The 17,727-nt window shown below is 41.8% G+C and overlaps 2 protein-coding genes and 1 long non-coding RNA gene across 8 annotated transcripts in view; 2 read left to right on the plus strand and 1 right to left on the minus strand.

Moving 5' to 3' along the window:
• LOC109528668 (specifically androgen-regulated gene protein-like) overlaps positions 1-8,234 on the plus strand; it is a 10,598-nt gene extending 2,364 nt beyond the window's left edge. Inside the window, exons 2-5 of one of the 3 annotated variants that reach the window (XM_019891560.1) lie at positions 1,997-2,146; positions 4,255-4,417; positions 4,511-4,604; positions 4,896-8,234. In XM_019891560.1, coding sequence (XP_019747119.1) covers positions 2,042-2,146; positions 4,255-4,417; positions 4,511-4,604; positions 4,896-5,946 — 1,413 coding nt within the window. In that variant the 5' untranslated portion in view covers positions 1,997-2,041 and the 3' untranslated portion in view covers positions 5,947-8,234. Of the gene's footprint in view, positions 1-1,996; positions 2,147-4,254; positions 4,418-4,510 lie in introns of all 3 variants that reach the window. The other 2 variants (XM_019891558.1, XM_019891559.1) reach the window with 2 other exon arrangements.
• On the minus strand, positions 2,197-3,295 carry LOC109528669 (uncharacterized). The gene is made up of 2 exons (XR_002170714.1): positions 3,224-3,295; positions 2,197-3,021 (listed from the first exon to the last, which is right to left on the minus strand). It is a non-coding gene; the product is annotated as an uncharacterized LOC109528669 (long non-coding RNA).
• Positions 8,235-16,418: 8,184 nt separating the features above from the next.
• Positions 16,419-17,727, plus strand: part of LOC109528337 (signal peptide, CUB domain, EGF-like 3) — a 95,190-nt gene continuing 93,881 nt past the window's right edge. For all 4 annotated transcript variants that reach the window (XM_019890765.1, XM_019890766.1, XM_019890767.1 and 1 more), the window contains exon 1: positions 16,419-16,834. In XM_019890765.1, coding sequence (XP_019746324.1) covers positions 16,735-16,834 — 100 coding nt within the window. In that variant the 5' untranslated portion in view covers positions 16,419-16,734. The remainder of the gene's footprint in view (positions 16,835-17,727) is intronic.

The raw sequence follows: 17,727 nt of genomic DNA on the forward strand, positions 1-17,727 counted from the left end.
TATATATAAAGTGTGTGTGTGTGTGTGTACAGATAGATGGCTAGACATGGAATGATTTGACTTTGAAGGTCCTCCTACAAATAACTTTGCATATTTCTTTCAACTTTGTTGGTAAAGCACTGATAATGTGAATACAAAACTGACCTTAATGCTTCAAACTCACATTGATTGTACACTGTAATAAAAATAACAGTTTCTTTTTCGTTGTCATGGTGACCCTGGAGCAACCACTTTCGTGGTCTGTCATATTGATGGAAGAATACCTGATGTCGTTGCATTAACTTGCTGTGAAAGCTACAATTATGAGTTCACTGCAATTCTTGTACAAAGTTGGCTGCTCACTCATTTTTTTTAAGTGGTACAGGCACACAGGTAATAATGTTTTCTTCTATTTCTTTCTACATCCATAAAAAAATTCAAATGCAATTCTTCCTGAAATTCTTTTCCTAATTTGGTGATTTGAGGTGTAAACATCGAAGCGCCAATGCCTTTGAAGGAGGGATATTGTGTAAAATGTCAATTAAAAACAGAATACAATTATTTACAAATCTCTTTCAACTTCTATTCAACTGAATACACTACAAAGACAAGATATTTAGTTCGACCTGAAGAACATTATTGTTTTTTGTTTGTTTGTGTGTCAAATATTCTCTCATTTTAAATTTGACGCCTGCAACACGTTCCACAAAAGATGGGACAGGGGTAACAAAAGCCCGGAAAAGTTGAGGAATGCTCAAAAAACACCTGTTTGGCACACTCCACAGGGCATCCCCAAAAGTGTTAGTTGTTCACCAGCAAGAATGAGGTAAGCTTCACCACTTTGTGAAGACTACATGAGCATATGGTTCAACAGTTTAAGAATGTTTATCAATGTGCAACTGCAAGAAATGTCGGGTTTTTATCATCCACGGTCCATCAATAAATTGTGAGAATCTGCAGATTTATCAAACTTCAAAAGCCAGCATCTGTGACACTTTGGGGTTGTGCTCATGGCACGAGTAATTGTCACATTTGTGTTGGCACCATTAATGGTGAAAGCTACATAGAGGTTTTGGAGAAACCTCTGCTGCCATACAAGCAAATTCTATTTCAGGGGCATCCCTGCTTATTTCAGCAAGACAATGCCAAGTCACACTGCATGGGTTACAAAGAGTGCCAGCAGTCCAGACCTGTCTCCCTTTGACGATCTGTGACCCATGATGAACCGCGAAATACGACAAGGGAAATCTGGAGAGTTGAGCACCTCAAGTTGTACCTCAAGCGAGAATGCGAAAGAATTACACCTAAAATTTTCAAAAGTCAGTGTCTGCAGTCACCAAGTGCTTATTGAGTGTTTTTAAACGTCGTGGTAAACATGCCCCCGTCCCAGCTGTTTTTATGAATGTGTTACAGGCATCAAATAAAAAATAAGTGCCAAACAAAAATGGTAATCAGTTGGAACAATCTTGCCTTTGCTGTGTATTCAATTGCCTCTAGGTTGAAAAGAATTTGCGAATCATTGCATACCGTTTGTAGTCACGTCATCGAGAATAATCGTGACTGACAGATAATTGTACAAATGATCATTTCCTCCTCACATACAAGCCACTCATCGTAACTGACCCGCCCCGAGCTGTTCTATTTCCAAAATCAAGGGTCTGGACAGCTGGCTTTTTTGTCCCCCTTCCTTCATTGGCCCCCTGATGCCGTCTGGTCCCAGGTGTATGCACCGGTTGCACTTTCAATTTTTACGCCAAAGCATTTTACATAACGTCCCTACATCATTGGATTTGGGATTAGTAAAACTAAACTCACAACAACATCAGTACATATACAGTGTCTGATAATTGTTGTTTGCTCTTCATAGCGTTGGTGGGAAATGACATTACCCTGGATGACCGTATATGGTGAGCCTGGGAACAAAAAAACACCTGTGCTACTACTAAAACTGTTCTGTTAACATCGACGGACCCTGCAGTACTAGACCAATTTTTTTCTTTCATTTAACATTTTCTCCATTTCCACAGCTTGATGAACTACCCACAAGCCTCTTCCCTGTGCAATGTCGACGGGTGATACGATGAAGGATGTTGTCGCTTTAGCATGCTTGAGAAACAAGGAGAGCAGTGGAAGCCATGACAGTGTGATCAGCATGAACTCGGGCTTTGTGAGTCAATCATCTCCTCTACAGAGTGCTTGTGTATCTGATATTCTTCGACACAAGCCATTATCCCTGTTCATGTGCACGCAAGTCAAACTACCTTCCATTTCATTCGACTTCAGTACGGCACGCAATAGATGACATCAGTGTTATAATAGTTGGTTATTTTTCGTTCTGTACGAAATGCAGCTAGGTAGTTTCATTTAGTTTTTAGAGTGGGGTTGTTTTTGTTTGTTTTTTCAAAAAAGAAAACACATTTTAGTTTAGTTTTTATAAGTTTGATTTTTAATATTAGCTTGTTTTCAGATATGAGGCAAGACATAGAAAAGGTCACGTAGTACTGTGTAGTAAACTACAATTCCCAAACGATTGTTCAGCCTTCCTTCTTCCATATGGAGTTAATGTCAAAATGAATGTTTAATGTTTAAAATGAACCCCAAATCTCATTTATGACATTAATTGATAAATAAAATAATGATATAATTATACAGTGGATCCCCGCTATGACCAGGCCGGCCCACGAGTAGCGAAAATCCACATGTAATTGACACCCATTAAAATGCATTGAGAGGGGGTAAAAATGTGTTTTTAGCTCAAAAACGGAACCAAAATATGCAGATAAACCTACAATATGTGCATACCCCAAAAATTAGGAGTTCCCCTCAAAAAAATTGAAACTAAAAAAAATGAACACAAAATGTTTAGTTATTTTTGGGGGGAAATAGGCAGAAAAGAATTGCTGAACTGCAAGTATGCACTCCACTGTAGTTTTATAATCTTAAAATGTAGATTCAATTAATTAATATCATTTTTAAGCACACAAATAGTTATTTTTATGAATGGGAATATTTTTTTCAATTTTAGATCTAGTTATTTAGTGACTTATTGTGAACTATAATCATCTTGCATCACATACAGACACATGTCGTCTGCCCCCTTGTAGTATTTAATTGCATTGTCGTCCATGGTTAACCCAATTAGACCATGAAGACCATCCAATTTAACAATTTGTTAGGATTAAATGGTCAAAGAGGGTCTTCTGGGATTTGGCTGGTTCTGCAAAGTGTAAAAGTATGAAGAAACACAAACAACAAAAAATAAAACATGGTATGGTATTCTTTCATTCCCGTCTAGTTGTTAGAACATCAAAAGATAAGATAAGATATCCTTTATTTGTCCCACAATAGGGAAATTTACAGTCCACAGCAGCAAGATAATGGGGAGAAAGAAGAAAAAGAAAACGAACACTGTTCAATTAAGTGCAATGTAAATACCGATATGGATAAGGTCGCAGTGCTATTTACAATTGTCTTCCACATCATTTTATTTATTTTTTATTCAGCAGCCTGACAGCAGTCGGTAGGAAGGAGCGGCGGTATCTCTCCTTCTTGCAGCGCGGGTGTAACAGTCTCTGGCTGAAGGAGCTACCTAGTGCTGTCAGGGCGGGCTGGAGGGGGTGGTAGGGACTGTCCATCATAGCTTTTAGCTTAGTTAGCATCCTCCTGTTGCCCACCTCCTCCAGAGTGTCTAGGGAGCAGCCCAGGACAGAACTGGCCTTCCTGACCAGTCGCTCCAGGCTCTTTCTGTCCCGGGCCTGTCCGTGTTTGTAGACCAGTCCAGTTTGTTGTTTATAAGAACACCTAGGTACTTGTAGGAGGCCACCCTCTCTATGTCCATACCCTGGATGTTCATCGGTGCTGGTGAGGACTGTTTCCTGCAGAAATCCACAACCAACTCCTTAGTTTTCCTAGGGTTGATCTGGAGGTGATTCTGCTGGCACCAGTCCACAAAGTCCTTCGTCAGTCCCTTGTACTCCCGATCGTCCCCCTCTGTAATGAGGCCAACAATCGCAGAGTCATCGGGGAACTTCTGAAGGTGGCAGTTTGGAGTGGTGTGTCTGAAGTCCGAGGTGTATAGGATGAACAGGAATGGGGCCAGAACAGTCCCCTGCGGCGCTCCAGTGCTGCAGAGAAGCCTGTCTCTCAACTACATTGTAGTTCCTCTCATTTCTCAGAGTGACATTCAGGATGATAATGATGAGAAAGAGAGAGAGAGGCAGTGAGAGATCAGGAGAGAAAGAAATGTGTCCAACGCTAAGGTATATTTGTCTGCAGAGTGAGGACAGCATGGAACACTTATCTGCTGAGGAGAGGGCATGCCTCATGTATCTGGAGCAGACCATTGAAGCATTGGAGATGCAGGAGGACAGCGGACTATCGAATGACGAACCAGACTCTAGACACCCTCCAGAGAATATGGGTCTAAATAAAGTCAATGGTATATGAGAAAATGATCTCTGTTCCTGGACAAGATGTTTGCTTGTTTATTTATTGTCATCTGAGTCATTTGTACTGTGCTTTTGTCTTGTAGCTAGTTCCAGATTGGACTACAAGACCAGAATGGATCAGCGATCGGAGACCTTGACCACTCTGCTGGGTGGCTTTCCCGTCGGCAAGAAACCTGTGTACATATCAGTAACTGAAGAAAACATAGCGGGGCATAATCTTTGGAATCAAACCTGTGAACCAAACTTCACCACTGCTTCTAAAGCCAGCACAGAAGCGCTTAAAGCGTCTATGACGGTCATATCACCACCTCAAGTTCTGGTTACTGACTCAGTCACTGGCCTCAACAAATCACTCGATACGCATACTGATGGACTGGGTTTACCGACCATTGACGACTCTCCAAACATAATCCCTTGCATTACTCCTGAGTTAGACCTAGGTCTGATCCCACCACCATCTGCTTTCAGGGATGATCCGGGACCTTACCCAGAGCCCGACCCAGAGCCTGACCCAGAGCCCGATCCAGAGCCTGACAGCATCAAAGCCTCCCCTCACGTCAACAGCAGCAGGCCAGTCTCTATTGACTTGAAGCGGCTATATCAGAGAGCCTTGGAGAAGAGGCCACCAGTTAGCCCCCCTGTTAACAAGAAACCTACAGACAAGCTCAATATCAAAGCTCATCAGACTCCCCTCGCCTTGGAGTCTCTTCTACCAATGATCCTTCATCCTGAAACCAAAGAGCCCCAGAGCCCACCCTCTGTGGCCCCTAAACCCAAAAGGCTTTCATTCCACTCACTCTCCCAAACACAAACGGAAGTACCTAATACGCCAAATGGTAACGGCGACCGACAACCGCTGAACCATGAGAGAATCCACCTTGAGGCCCTCCAGAAGATTGGGCTGCTTAAAGGTTCTGTGACTGATTCAGGCCCCACGGTGAGTCATAAACTTTCCCCGCAAACACGAAAGTCATGGGGACCTCTTCCAGCTCCGAGCAGTCCGACACTCCCGAGTCCATCCAATTTAACACCATCATATCGCTTCATAAGCAGTGCGTCCCCTGGCTCCTTCTCGACTGCCTCGGAAAGTCCGTCTGTCTCCTCTGCCTTCAGTGACCGTGGCAGACCTTGCTCGTCAGGTCGGGAACAATCTTCTGTGAACAATATTTTAGCGAGTTCAAAGTATACTCAATCGAAATCGCCTTCTCTCACATCGTCAGACCTGGTCAAGCAGTTAACCAAGGTCACAGGTTCCCAGTTAGGTGCCATGGAGCACACCAGGCTCCACCTAAGCCGCCCTGTAGATCGTCATGAAAGAATTAGTGTTGAGCAGTGCCTCAATCATGCCACCAGCCCTGACATTCGGCGACGTGTCTCCTCCTATTCTGCCCTGCAGCACTCGAGAGACTCTCACAAGCTGCCTCGGCCACATGGCATCAGTGTACTAATCCCCTCTCGAGATGCAAATGGAATGGACCGCCGTGATGCCCTTAAGAAACTCGGACTGATTAGGGACTAAGACGAGCCAGACACCTCGTCAAAATACCAAGAAGTTCTTACACATAATTAATGACCTGTAAATAAATACAGACAAACATTCGCCATCATGTTGAAAGCTGCAGGAAGTCGGTGTATTTCTCAATGGATATCCTGTGTTGATCAACACCTCAATATTATACAGTGGACCCCCACATATTCTCGATTTGGCACCTGCAGTTTTAGTTGAGTTTTTTTTTTGTTTGTTTTTTTTTGCCTTTTTAAAAAATATTTATGTATTTTATTATTTATTTGCTTTTGGCGGGGAGCCAATCATTTATAGTGATATATCTCCACTAAGTCAATTTTTTGGGGGGGAGGGGTGAAAAAAAAAGTTGAAATGCATTTGAATGGGCATCAGAATTCGAGGATTTTCGCTGTCCGTGGGGCAGCCTGGTCCCTGTCCCCAGTGAATTGTGGGGGGTTCACTGTACTGTGTACATGTACATATCCACTTCGAGTACCTTATAAACTGCCTCATTAGCCTTGATTGCAGACATGCACACTATTGCACTCAGTATATCTCCTAAAACTGTCAGTTAAGCACTCAAAGATTCATGTTTAAATCCTAGAAAGAGAATACATGACATTAAACTTATAAAGGAAACGACGGATGTCTGTTACTGTCTGTTTTCTGCCTCTGCTGACGACAGGAATTTTGGCAACATGCAACATTTTCATTTTTAAGATACCGCATTGAGGCACTTGGCAGGATATGAAGTCAAACAGCAGGAAGGTGGTGATTAAAAAAACTGTTCTGCATTGCTTGTCCCTCCCTTTTGTGACACAAGTGCAAAGATTTTACCGTAGCTGCAAGGGGATATGAATGTCAGATGTTGCCTGTAAATAATTCTTGTCCTCAATGTAGTTTTGGAGTGTCACCTTCAGCTGTGTTGGTGGCTTTAGAGTTGATCAGAAAAGTGTCATTATATAGATTCACTTTGACGTGCATTTGAAATAGGACATATTTTGTGTGATTAAGATTCTGGGTGGGACTTCGTTTGTCTATGAGTGCCCTGCAATTGGTTGGCAACCAGTTAAGGGTGTCCTCAGCCTCCTGCCTGAAGAGGCCTGTGATAGGTCCCAGACCCCCTGACCCTCGTGAGGATAAGCAGATCAGATTATGCATGGATGGAAATCTATTTATGTCGTGTCAAGTCATACACTGAGGCACATGTCGCCGCCTCGTCTACAGCACACTTATCTAATGTGAAGTTGCGAGAACTGGTGCAACCCGTTTTTTGTTTTTTTTTTTGTTTGTTTTTTTTTGTCGTATACTTTAGCTCCGTGCCATGCATGGCACATTGACAAGCTGCATGTCTGTCTGAATAACATGCCTGACGAAATATTAACTTTGGGTTTGTGTATTTGGAGGGAATAGCTTCAGAACAAATCTGGTTGTGTTTTTAACTTCTTAACAAGGCACCCTACGGTAACTTAGCCAGTAGGATACTGTGAATTTGGCATAAACTAATGATTCACAACCTTTATAGAGCCAAGGCACATATTTTAAGTTCGAAAAATCTCAAGATACACCAGCAAACAAAAATCTCACGCCAAATGGATAAGCATGTCAATTATATGCTTTTTTTTTTTTTTTTTTTTTATCTAATAGAAGCTCATTTATTTGTTTTGCCCAGCACTGTACGTCGCTGGGATGGATAGATGACCAAATATTTTTCTGATCAATGAAATGAAATTTGATCATTCGTAAGAGCTCTCACAGCACGCTGGTTAGGAATCACTGGTAAACAAACATTCATTTAAAAACAAATTCATAAAAATAATACTGGCCACTAGAGGGCGGTCCTGATTCAAACATTATCCAGCGCCACTTGATAAGACTTGATGAGAGCCAAAATGTCGGACAACCAAATACAAATTACACTGATGTCTACTTAACCCAACAATCTATTGAAACAGCAATAAAAAATGCTCATATTCTCTCCGTTTTCATTTTAGAGCACGTTATTATAGTGCATGACTGTGTGTAAGAGATCAACCTTGTTTTAGTCATTCAGTAAAAAAAAAAAAACAGCAGACTATATCATTTGTATTTGTTCAATCATAATCCCGCACTTCACCATACACATACAGATACAAGGGCATTGTCATGAAAAGTGTGTTTTAATATTTGCAATGACCTTACATTAGCCTGCACGTCACGAAAGAGCCAAAGGAAATGTTAACAAATTGTCCTCCTCAACAGTGTGAAAGTAATTGTCTGGATCTTTACTGCTGATCATTAAACTCTGAGCGAACAATGCAAAATCAATGTCTTGAAGTCAATATCCGTTTATGTGGACTTCAACTCTAAACCCGTTGTTTTTATCGTTTTGCAATTGCATTTTATACTAGACGACGACCGTAAGTCTTAGCTTTTAGTATGACTACATTTTATATTGGTGGGCAAGTTGCTGAAGGATTTTATTCGTCATGGTGTCATCAGGACCCAAATATAAACATGCCTGGTATTGTTGAGCTTCGAGATATGGTCTTTCGCTGGAAAGGGGGAATTAAACATGGCTAGAATCTTTGGTATTTTATGACGCAAACCTCCTCACATAGCTTCTGCTGAAAAGCCTCGTTGCTTTCTTTGCTTGCAAGGCCATCAAAAAGGATTAGCGCAGACAAAGTGGCACAAAGCCATTGCTGAGGTTCAAACATGCCCGACTCAGTGCTGCTGAGTCGACTCGAAGCGATAGTGTGGAACTTTGACCTAATCATAACAATAATTGAATGTCCATTACAGCTTTGCCAAATGGTTTCAGGCAATCATCATTGAGCCACTCACGGCCAAAAAAGTCTTTCGAAACGTGCTGTGCTGCTCTTAAAACGTTGGAGTCCATAGAGTATCATTTACGTTGGCTCTTTACATTATTTGATTCATGGGAATCCCAAGACATTGTCCTTGATGGATTCTTTTTGGAAACTTGCCTCAGAGCTCAGTAAGTACATACGATGTGGGGTGGGGGGACAATTGATTTTTGCCTTTTTACAATCCAACAAAAAGCAGCTATTCTTTACTATATTTATTTATTTATTTGCCGAGAATAAAAGATAATGAGCCCATACTGGCTTGTAGGAAATGCTTCATCATTTTTTTGCTAGCTGCCTCGCAGAAATAAAGTTTATTTATGATAGCCTAATGGCTTTGTGTGAGGGGCAAACACACAGTTGACTATTATGACAGCAGGACCTTGGTATTCAAATGATGAAGATAAATGAAACTTGGCATCTATCGTAGCAAAGAAAATTACATTTTGTTTCTACTCACACGGGATGTAATGAAATATCCTGCAGCTTTCCAACAAAAGCAGACAGCATGATCAGTGATTGTGCCGGTTTATTCCTCACTCCATTTTAAATGTACTTCCGTTTATTAATTCAACTTTTTTACTTTTTGCCGTTTAATCACTGTTGATTGTCTAAACATTGAATTGAATTATGAATTCCCTGCAGTTGAATAGTGACTGTTCCAATGGTGCGCCCTGCCTCTCCCCGATAGTCACCTTTGACAGGCTCCAGTTCACCCTCAAGCTTACTGAAGATACGTTACGTTGAAAAAAGTTTGTTTTGAATTTACTCCATTTTATTTTGTCAAGTGGTTGTATGAATTAAATCATTTGGATCCAGATGCATTTTTTAAGTACCGGTAGACTATAATTCTACTTATAAATGTATCTGAATCCAAATGGTCTTGTAATCCTGGTTACAGGAATCAAAACCTTCACGAAAATAAAAGTGGTTGGTTCATCAAATCATCCTTCCACTGAAAAAATGGTGTGTTGAATTCACTCAATTTTATTTTGTCAGGTGGTTTCTTTGTAGACTGTTCATCTACTTTAAAAAAATGGATCGGGATCCAGATTTATTTTTTTGTGCAAATAAAAGTGAGTAAATTCAATATATATATATATATATATATATATACACACACACACACCACCACCGAAAACGAGACATCTAAGTCAAGGTTTCTGGAAAAGTGTGCTTCTTGTCAGGAAATAGACAAGTGTGTGTTGAAACACATTCCTTAAATAGTACAGGCGTGTCGAGAACGAATAATTTAGAATTGTAACCGGGATAACAGTACTCTTCTGATCCACTTTATTGCCTGTCTGCTGTACACGCACTTGCACATCTGACAAAACATGACCCGAACCCCCTCAAGCGCTCGTGTGTTCACTCACATGACTATTAAGCCTGTCTGTGCGTTGTCGACCTGCTGCAACAATACAAAGAATAGCCCATACGTTTGGAACATGAAAGGGGATCTCACTTGAGTGGGGAGAATATCAGAGCCTGAGGGGTCTGTGACAAAAACAGCAGTTGGAAGGTTTCAACTCGTGTGCATCACACAACATCACAGAGACCTGCTGTGACAATGTTGTATCCGACATTGGCCCAGAACAGCACCAACAACAGAATTGAAATGTCAGGCACAGAAGTGATTTTTATGATTCTGCCTTGAGAGAGAACAACGCTTCATCTGAAGTAAAACAACATAGATATGATGAAAGCCTTAACATAACAGTTTACATAATGTGGTTTTTACCATTGCGGAATTACAGGCAGAATGCGTCCATTTTCAGAGGCTGAAGCATCTTTGCATAGATCGTTGGAACGGAAAATTCAGTGTTGCTGTTGTTGTTTATTTTTGTAGACACGTGTAAACTTTCACAGAGCAGGTTGAAAAAGTATGTGAATCCCATGACGAATGACTTCTTCAGGAATTAGTTTCCTGGCATTCCACAGAGAGGACACTGAGAATTTGTCGATGCCCATTCACACGGTCCTTGACCACAAATGATTTTTATACAAAAAATTACAAATGTTGGTTGTACTTTCATTCATGTCAAATGTTTAAATACTTTTAATTGCTGACAATTTTTGTTGCACTTCGCCACCAGGCTGCCAATTAACGCTCTGTTTCCATATCTGTAAGATGATCAGCTTTATTTTTATAATTCCTTCCTGTATCATACAGCCTTTTTTGTGTGCATGGCCATTGTCAGTCTGGAGGTTTGTGGAACTTGGTATTCCCCCACTTTTGAGATAAAGTGTCAGTCAAAAGATTGGGCATACTTGCTCAGCCCATTAATGGTAAGGTGTGTCTCATGCAAAGGGATCAGAGCCTGAGGGGTCTGTGACAAAAACAGCAGTTGGAAGGTTTCAACTCGTGTGCATCACACAACATCACAGAGACCTGCTGTGACAATGTTGTATCCGACATTGGCCCAGAACAGCACCAACAACAGAATTGAAATGTCAGGCACAGAAGTGATTTTTATGATTCTGCCTTGAGAGAGAACAACGCTTCATCTGAAGTAAAACAACATAGATATGATGAAAGCCTTAACATAACAGTTTACATAATGTGGTTTTTACCATTGCGGAATTACAGGCAGAATGCGTCCATTTTCAGAGGCTGAAGCATCTTTGCATAGATCGTTGGAACGGAAAATTCAGTGTTGCTGTTGTTGTTTATTTTTGTAGACACGTGTAAACTTTCACAGAGCAGGTTGAAAAAGTATGTGAATCCCATGACGAATGACTTCTTCAGGAATTAGTTTCCTGGCATTCCACAGAGAGGACACTGAGAATTTGTCGATGCCCATTCACACGGTCCTTGACCACAAATGATTTTTATACAAAAAATTACAAATGTTGGTTGTACTTTCATTCATGTCAAATGTTTAAATACTTTTAATTGCTGACAATTTTTGTTGCACTTCGCCACCAGGCTGCCAATTAACGCTCTGTTTCCATATCTGTAAGATGATCAGCTTTATTTTTATAATTCCTTCCTGTATCATACAGCCTTTTTTGTGTGCATGGCCATTGTCAGTCTGGAGGTTTGTGGAACTTGGTATTCCCCCACTTTTGAGATAAAGTGTCAGTCAAAAGATTGGGCATACTTGCTCAGCCCATTAATGGTAAGGTGTGTCTCATGCAAAGGGGACGTGGTCGACAGGGCCACAAAGTCAAACAAAGTTAATTACATCTGTAGCAATGGCTCCAGAGTCAGAAAAGTGGTGTTTTGGGATGTGGATCTTCCGACGACACCCTCAACCTGATGGCTTTGTATATTTACAGAAAGTGGTTGGATGAATTTTAGGGGGATTGAAAGTCTTTTTGTACTTATTTTCAAATGTTTGTCCAAAAGTACATTTGCAAAAAGCTTAAGCCAGTTATGCATTTATTTACTAAGAATGCCATTAAAATTTTCGAGACCGTTACTGTACTCAGATGATCCCTCCGACCCCTGTAGTATAAAGTTTAGTTTATTTGTGATTTAGGGTGGTGGACGGGTGCACTGAAAGAAAAGCCATTTCGACAAAGTGGGAACAGGTCAGACAGCGAGACGAAAGTCGTGCATACACATGTAGTGGAAAGTAGCAAAAGTGTGCGATTTAAGAGACAATATTCCAAGTTGATGGGCTCAATAAATAGACGGAAGAATCATCAGATGAAGTGATGTTAGTATTGAGAACGAAAGTAGGCCAGACAAGGATGAAAGCAGGACTCCTCAGTTGAAAAAAAGTGGGAGCAACGCACATGCTTATTTATTTTTGTATATTTTTTGATGACTCTCTTTCCGCAGGAGTTCTTTTCGGCAATGATGCTGCAAAATGAGATTTTTGACAGGCAAGTTTGTGCCTTTAAGTCAGACAGGTTGTCTATGTGCGACACCTCTTGGACTCGGCCTCGGTTGCGCCACGTTAATGTGTGCCAACAACTGAGGCTGTGGTCTGGAAACATTCCTTGGGCAAGCCCACAGCCTTGACCTGGATGCATGCACTATTAAAAAAAAAAAAAGCCACTGTGCTCCCCTGCGGTGCTTGCATGGTGAGTACCAAGAGATCCTGCTGGGCCCGCGGCGATGTTGGTCTGCAGCCCCCGCCAGGAGGGTTGGGGTGAAGTGGAGAAGGTTCTGAGCTCTGAGCCTTGGCTGTGAGAAGAAAGCAAGTGTGGAGCTGCGATATGTTTCTCTGCCTATGACCGTCCGGAAGAGAACATCAGGGTCGATGCAAGGCTCCTTGCTTAGTGTAGCGCTGTAGTCGAGTGCGGGGGCACTTCCACACGCTTCCCAACATGCATCCATTTTCTGTTTATCTTCCTGGAGCAGCTGTTGGAGCATTATCTTTGTGCAACACGTCAGTGAAAATGAAAACACAGCTTGTAACAACAGTCTTTCAGACAACTGGTTGCCACATATTTGTCTTGTCTTTTGTAAAGTTAGAATTCCATTGGTTTTCCCAAGGCACATACCGTTTGGAATAATTGAGCTCCAATGTCTAAACAGTAGATCAGGGCAACTTTTAACAACTCAGAAAATTATATATTAAAAAAAAAAAAAAAAAGCTGATCAACAATTGAGTAGGAACAGAAAAATGGAGTGGGGCGGATCCTCCAAAATCTGAAAGAATATATAAAAAGAAAAAAAATCTGTGAATATACAAATGCATGGATGCCACACTGCAAATATGCTGGGATCGACTGTAGTTTTAAGTTGTAACATCACATTATCCTACCCTACACTACAAGGTGAGTAGGTCTAATGATTTTTTTTTTGAGGCTTTGGAATGCTATGTAGGATAAAAATAGTGCCTCAGATAATATTAAGATTTTGAATGAGTTGATTATCATGAAATAAAAGTGCACAAAATGATTCTTGTTGATTTCTTGTTCGGCAGTTTTGTGCCATCCTTGAATGGTCATTTTAATGCAAGAGAGCCCTATGCATTGCCAAAAAAAAAAAAAAAAAGCAGTTATTTTCTTTTGTTTGCTTCACAACCTTTGTTGTTGCCTTAGGGTAATGGATATTTTATTTCTTCATCAAAAAGATGATTACATATTTTGCATGTATCACCCGTATTTTGTCCATATTTAAAATAGCATTTTGTCATACTGTACATCTGGTTAGGAAGTGCGTGGTGCTATGTGGCACTGATGAAAAATTATGGCCCCCTCCAGTAGATATTCTTGGTCAGTTCAGTCATGGCTTTTATTTCTGTCATTACCACTGCATGTGCATGATTTGCTGCATTTTAACAATTTGTTGGAGTCGGTAGTCCTGTTATGTAGCCTGTCGTGGTTACTGTATAGTTGTTGTTTCCCCCCCCCCCCTTGCATTTTACATTCTATAGCTGGAAAATGAGAAACTGGGAAAGTGTGATAAAAATAAATTCTTTCTTACCTACGAAACTGAAAATGAATACTAAAGATACTTGCAGGTCTCTGGGCGGCTTCCTGCTGTCCCACTCCTCCATAGCCGGTGTGGATTTTATGATGTGACTCATAAATTAAACATTGCCTGGTCTTCCCTTGCGCGTCTGTCGACGTAAAAATAACTTTTGGTTTGGTGCACAGCGTGATGCCCGTGCACAGCCCCCTGTCTTTAATGAAGTGTTGCCATGAAAAGTGCACAGATCCCACTGCCGCACTCACTGCTCAGACTGTGTGGCAACCATACTGTGACTTTCTCAGACTCCCCCAGTGGCTCTCGGAGCTCATTTGGTTGTACAAGAGCTCACCATTATCCAGAGATTTGCACACAAGGACATGCGATATGCATCCATATCCCTGATGGGAGTTATTTTAATTACACTGAATGCTTTGGCTTTGTGGTGCACATTTACATGTTTAACTGCTCGTGTGGATGCAAACTGGGATTTCCGAGAAGATTGTTCTGTTGTGCTGGATGTCTCATTTAACGAGGCCCCTGGTTTGTGGCAAAACACACACTGAGCTCATTTGAATGTTCCTTGCGCAGGGTGACATTATTTTAGATGAATGCTGCTCCAGGCAACGGTCTGATTAGACAGCTGATAATGAAAAATGATCACCTCTCCTCCCTTAGACTGTAAATCACTATTTTTAGATTTTGCTCTCTTGGCATTATGCCATGAAGGTAGAATTATTTTCACTCGGCCTCGTTTTGAGGTTGTAATTATATTTGATGAAATAGACAAAAAGTATACATGGAAGCAGCGGGGATAATTATTGACCTTCCAGTATCATGTCAAACACAAATGCACCAACAACTGATTGATTTTGGTCGTAATGTGGACGACGGAAGTAAGTGTCGGGAGGATTATTATTTTTCCTCTACAGAATGCTGCTTGAAAACAAATGTCACTCACTGTCCTTGCAATGTGGCACACTCACACTGTGGGTGGTGCTTATACGGTATTGAGAGATTTTGATTCATGGAAGTCGCTGATGGTGTAGTGGGACACTTGCCTGATTTGTGTGCAGGCAACGTAGGATCGATTCCCACTCAGTGACAGTGTGGATGTGGGTGTGAATGGTCTATATGTGCCCTGCGACTGTCTGGCGACCAGTTCAGGGTGTAGTCCGCCTTCCACTCGAAGTCAACTGGAATAGGCTCCAGCAATTCCACGCGACCCTGTTCAGGATAAGCGGTCTTGAAAATGGATGGATGGAAGATTCATGGAACTGGTCAAGTCTCAGTCCTCTTGGCGGTGATGGTGAATGCGGAGTGCCGCAGTGGTCTGCAAAGCCAAAGTACTGATGGCTGCCAGCGAAAAGTATCTCAAATCCCCTTAACTTGTAAACTCCACATGTTGCTAGTTTCACGTGTCGTTTAGGTACAATCCGGCCCAAATGTGCTCTGCTGGTTTCTGGCAGGGTATGAAGAGGGAAGTGTGACAGTGGAGCTGCATCGCCTCCATACACAGATAATATGGTATTTGTCAAGGTTCTGGAACCAGATGACACAGAACATAATTGCTTTTGGTGATTATCAAAAGCTTTCATCACTGTTTCTGTAAACAATTACTGATTGTTTGCAATACCACCTGAGGAATTAATTCACCTTGATCTGGATTTTCGACAGCTGGAACCATTTCAGCATAATAAACCAATTACAGCAGGACTTTTTTTTCTTCTTTTTTTGGTAATTAAATAATTCCCCCATGGGCATTTTCTTAGATAATGTACAGATTGGTTGAGTTAAGTAGGGTTCAATTCTTCGTGAAGAAATGCTTCTGCATTGCTCCAACAAGTATCACATCGCCAGATGACCTTGGAATGATCACGCTCCGAGATAACAGTATCAACAGGTATCTATCTATCTATCTATCTATCTATCTATCTATCTATCTATCTATCTATCTATCTATCTATCTATCTATCTATCTATCTATCTGTGTGATTGACCGCGTTTGCGCATGTGCAATCATCAAGGGCAGGCACGCGAAAAAAGCCAGGTAAGCAGCACCTGCATGAAGCTTATCGGTAAAAATAAATAAATAAAAGAAAAAATAGGCAGGGAAAGCTCTTGCGTTAGAGGGGAAGGAACAGCTCGTAGTGCATCGCGGACGCATCTCTCCTCCCCTTTTCTTGCAAAGTCCGGCGCACTGCTTCATCTCTCTCTCTCTCTCTCTCTCTCTCTCTCTCTCTCTCTCTCTCTCTCTCTCTCGAAATGACATTGGTCTGCCTCGAAACACGATAACAGATAAGCCTCCCTGCGCTCCGCGTTGTCGGAGTGTCCGCAATGACGACAACTTGAAACAAAAATAAACTGGCTTGAATACGTTTTTCAAAAAACAAAAACAAAAACAAAAAACCCCCAACAACAATGAACAAAAATTAAATTAAAAAACGGGGGTTCACACTGGATCCTTGTCGCGCGCGCCCACGAGGAATAACAACAGGAGAATTTGGTGGCGCGCACTCGATTCGCCGTGCTCCCGCACCTCGTAGATCTTGGCTAAAGTGCTCAACTGCAGGCAAAGTGAGCATGTATGTGCACGGTTTGATTCCAGCGAGCCTTGGATTTGTTGGCTTCTGCCTGGTCGCCTTTGTCCAACAGCCTGCTTCAGGAAGTAAAACCAGCCAAGGTAAGTTTTCAACTCCTCCACTTATTATCTAAGTGTAGCTGCTCCGGGCTGTTTTTTTTTTTTTTTTTGGGTGGCCAAACCTCTGTGTGTTGTCTTTTTAATTAAATAAACGTTTTTGATGCATTGCCGATGACGACATTGAACTGCGCTCCCAACAGAGCTACTGATCAATAAAAAGTACACAAAGTAGTGCGAGTGTTTTAAAGACACGATTAAAATCACTTCATTTTGAAGTGTAAGCACCACACGTTAGCAGTCGACTCGCCTTTTTATTTTTATTTTTATTTTATTTTTTTTTTTGCGGTCACTTTTGAGTCATCAGAGGACACGCACTCAAGTCAAATGAAGTTTGCTGTCATTCCAGTGCTTGACTTTGATCTTGAGGAGCACGAACAGTTATGTTTCATCGGCCATCCTGCAGGTACTTACGGCGAGACTAGCGGGTGGCATTTGTCACAGTCCAGACAAGTATTTGACACCTGGCTGTAACGCACATACGCGGGAGCTTGTGAGTGTCAAGACACTGCAGCTACAGTGCCGAGCTGGAGCTGCCCTGCCGCCTGCCCTCTTGCTCTCTTGCTCTCTTGTCCTGTGAGAAATGCTCCAGAGCACACAAGCGGCCCGGCCTCAATCCGCCCGATTCCCGACACCTTGCGGGAACAAGCGAGGCACAGTATTCCACAGTGATCCCGTCCCGCTTGGCCCCTCGTCACTTCATGTTCCCACAATACAAAATGCCAAGCCGGCCCTTGCCAGAAAGTATTTGCATGCAAAGAAAGACACATAATGGTTTGTGTTCGGGTGTTGATTCTGGGTTGGTGATGTTTCACACACACACAAAAAGACATCTCTCGCGCTGTCGACAAGGAAAAAAAAAAGTGGTGGGGGGCGGG

Source organism: Hippocampus comes, unplaced genomic scaffold (genome assembly GCF_001891065.2).
Source record: "Hippocampus comes isolate QL1 unplaced genomic scaffold, H_comes_QL1_v1.1 scaffold174, whole genome shotgun sequence".
NCBI lineage: Eukaryota > Metazoa > Chordata > Actinopteri > Syngnathiformes > Syngnathidae > Hippocampus > Hippocampus comes.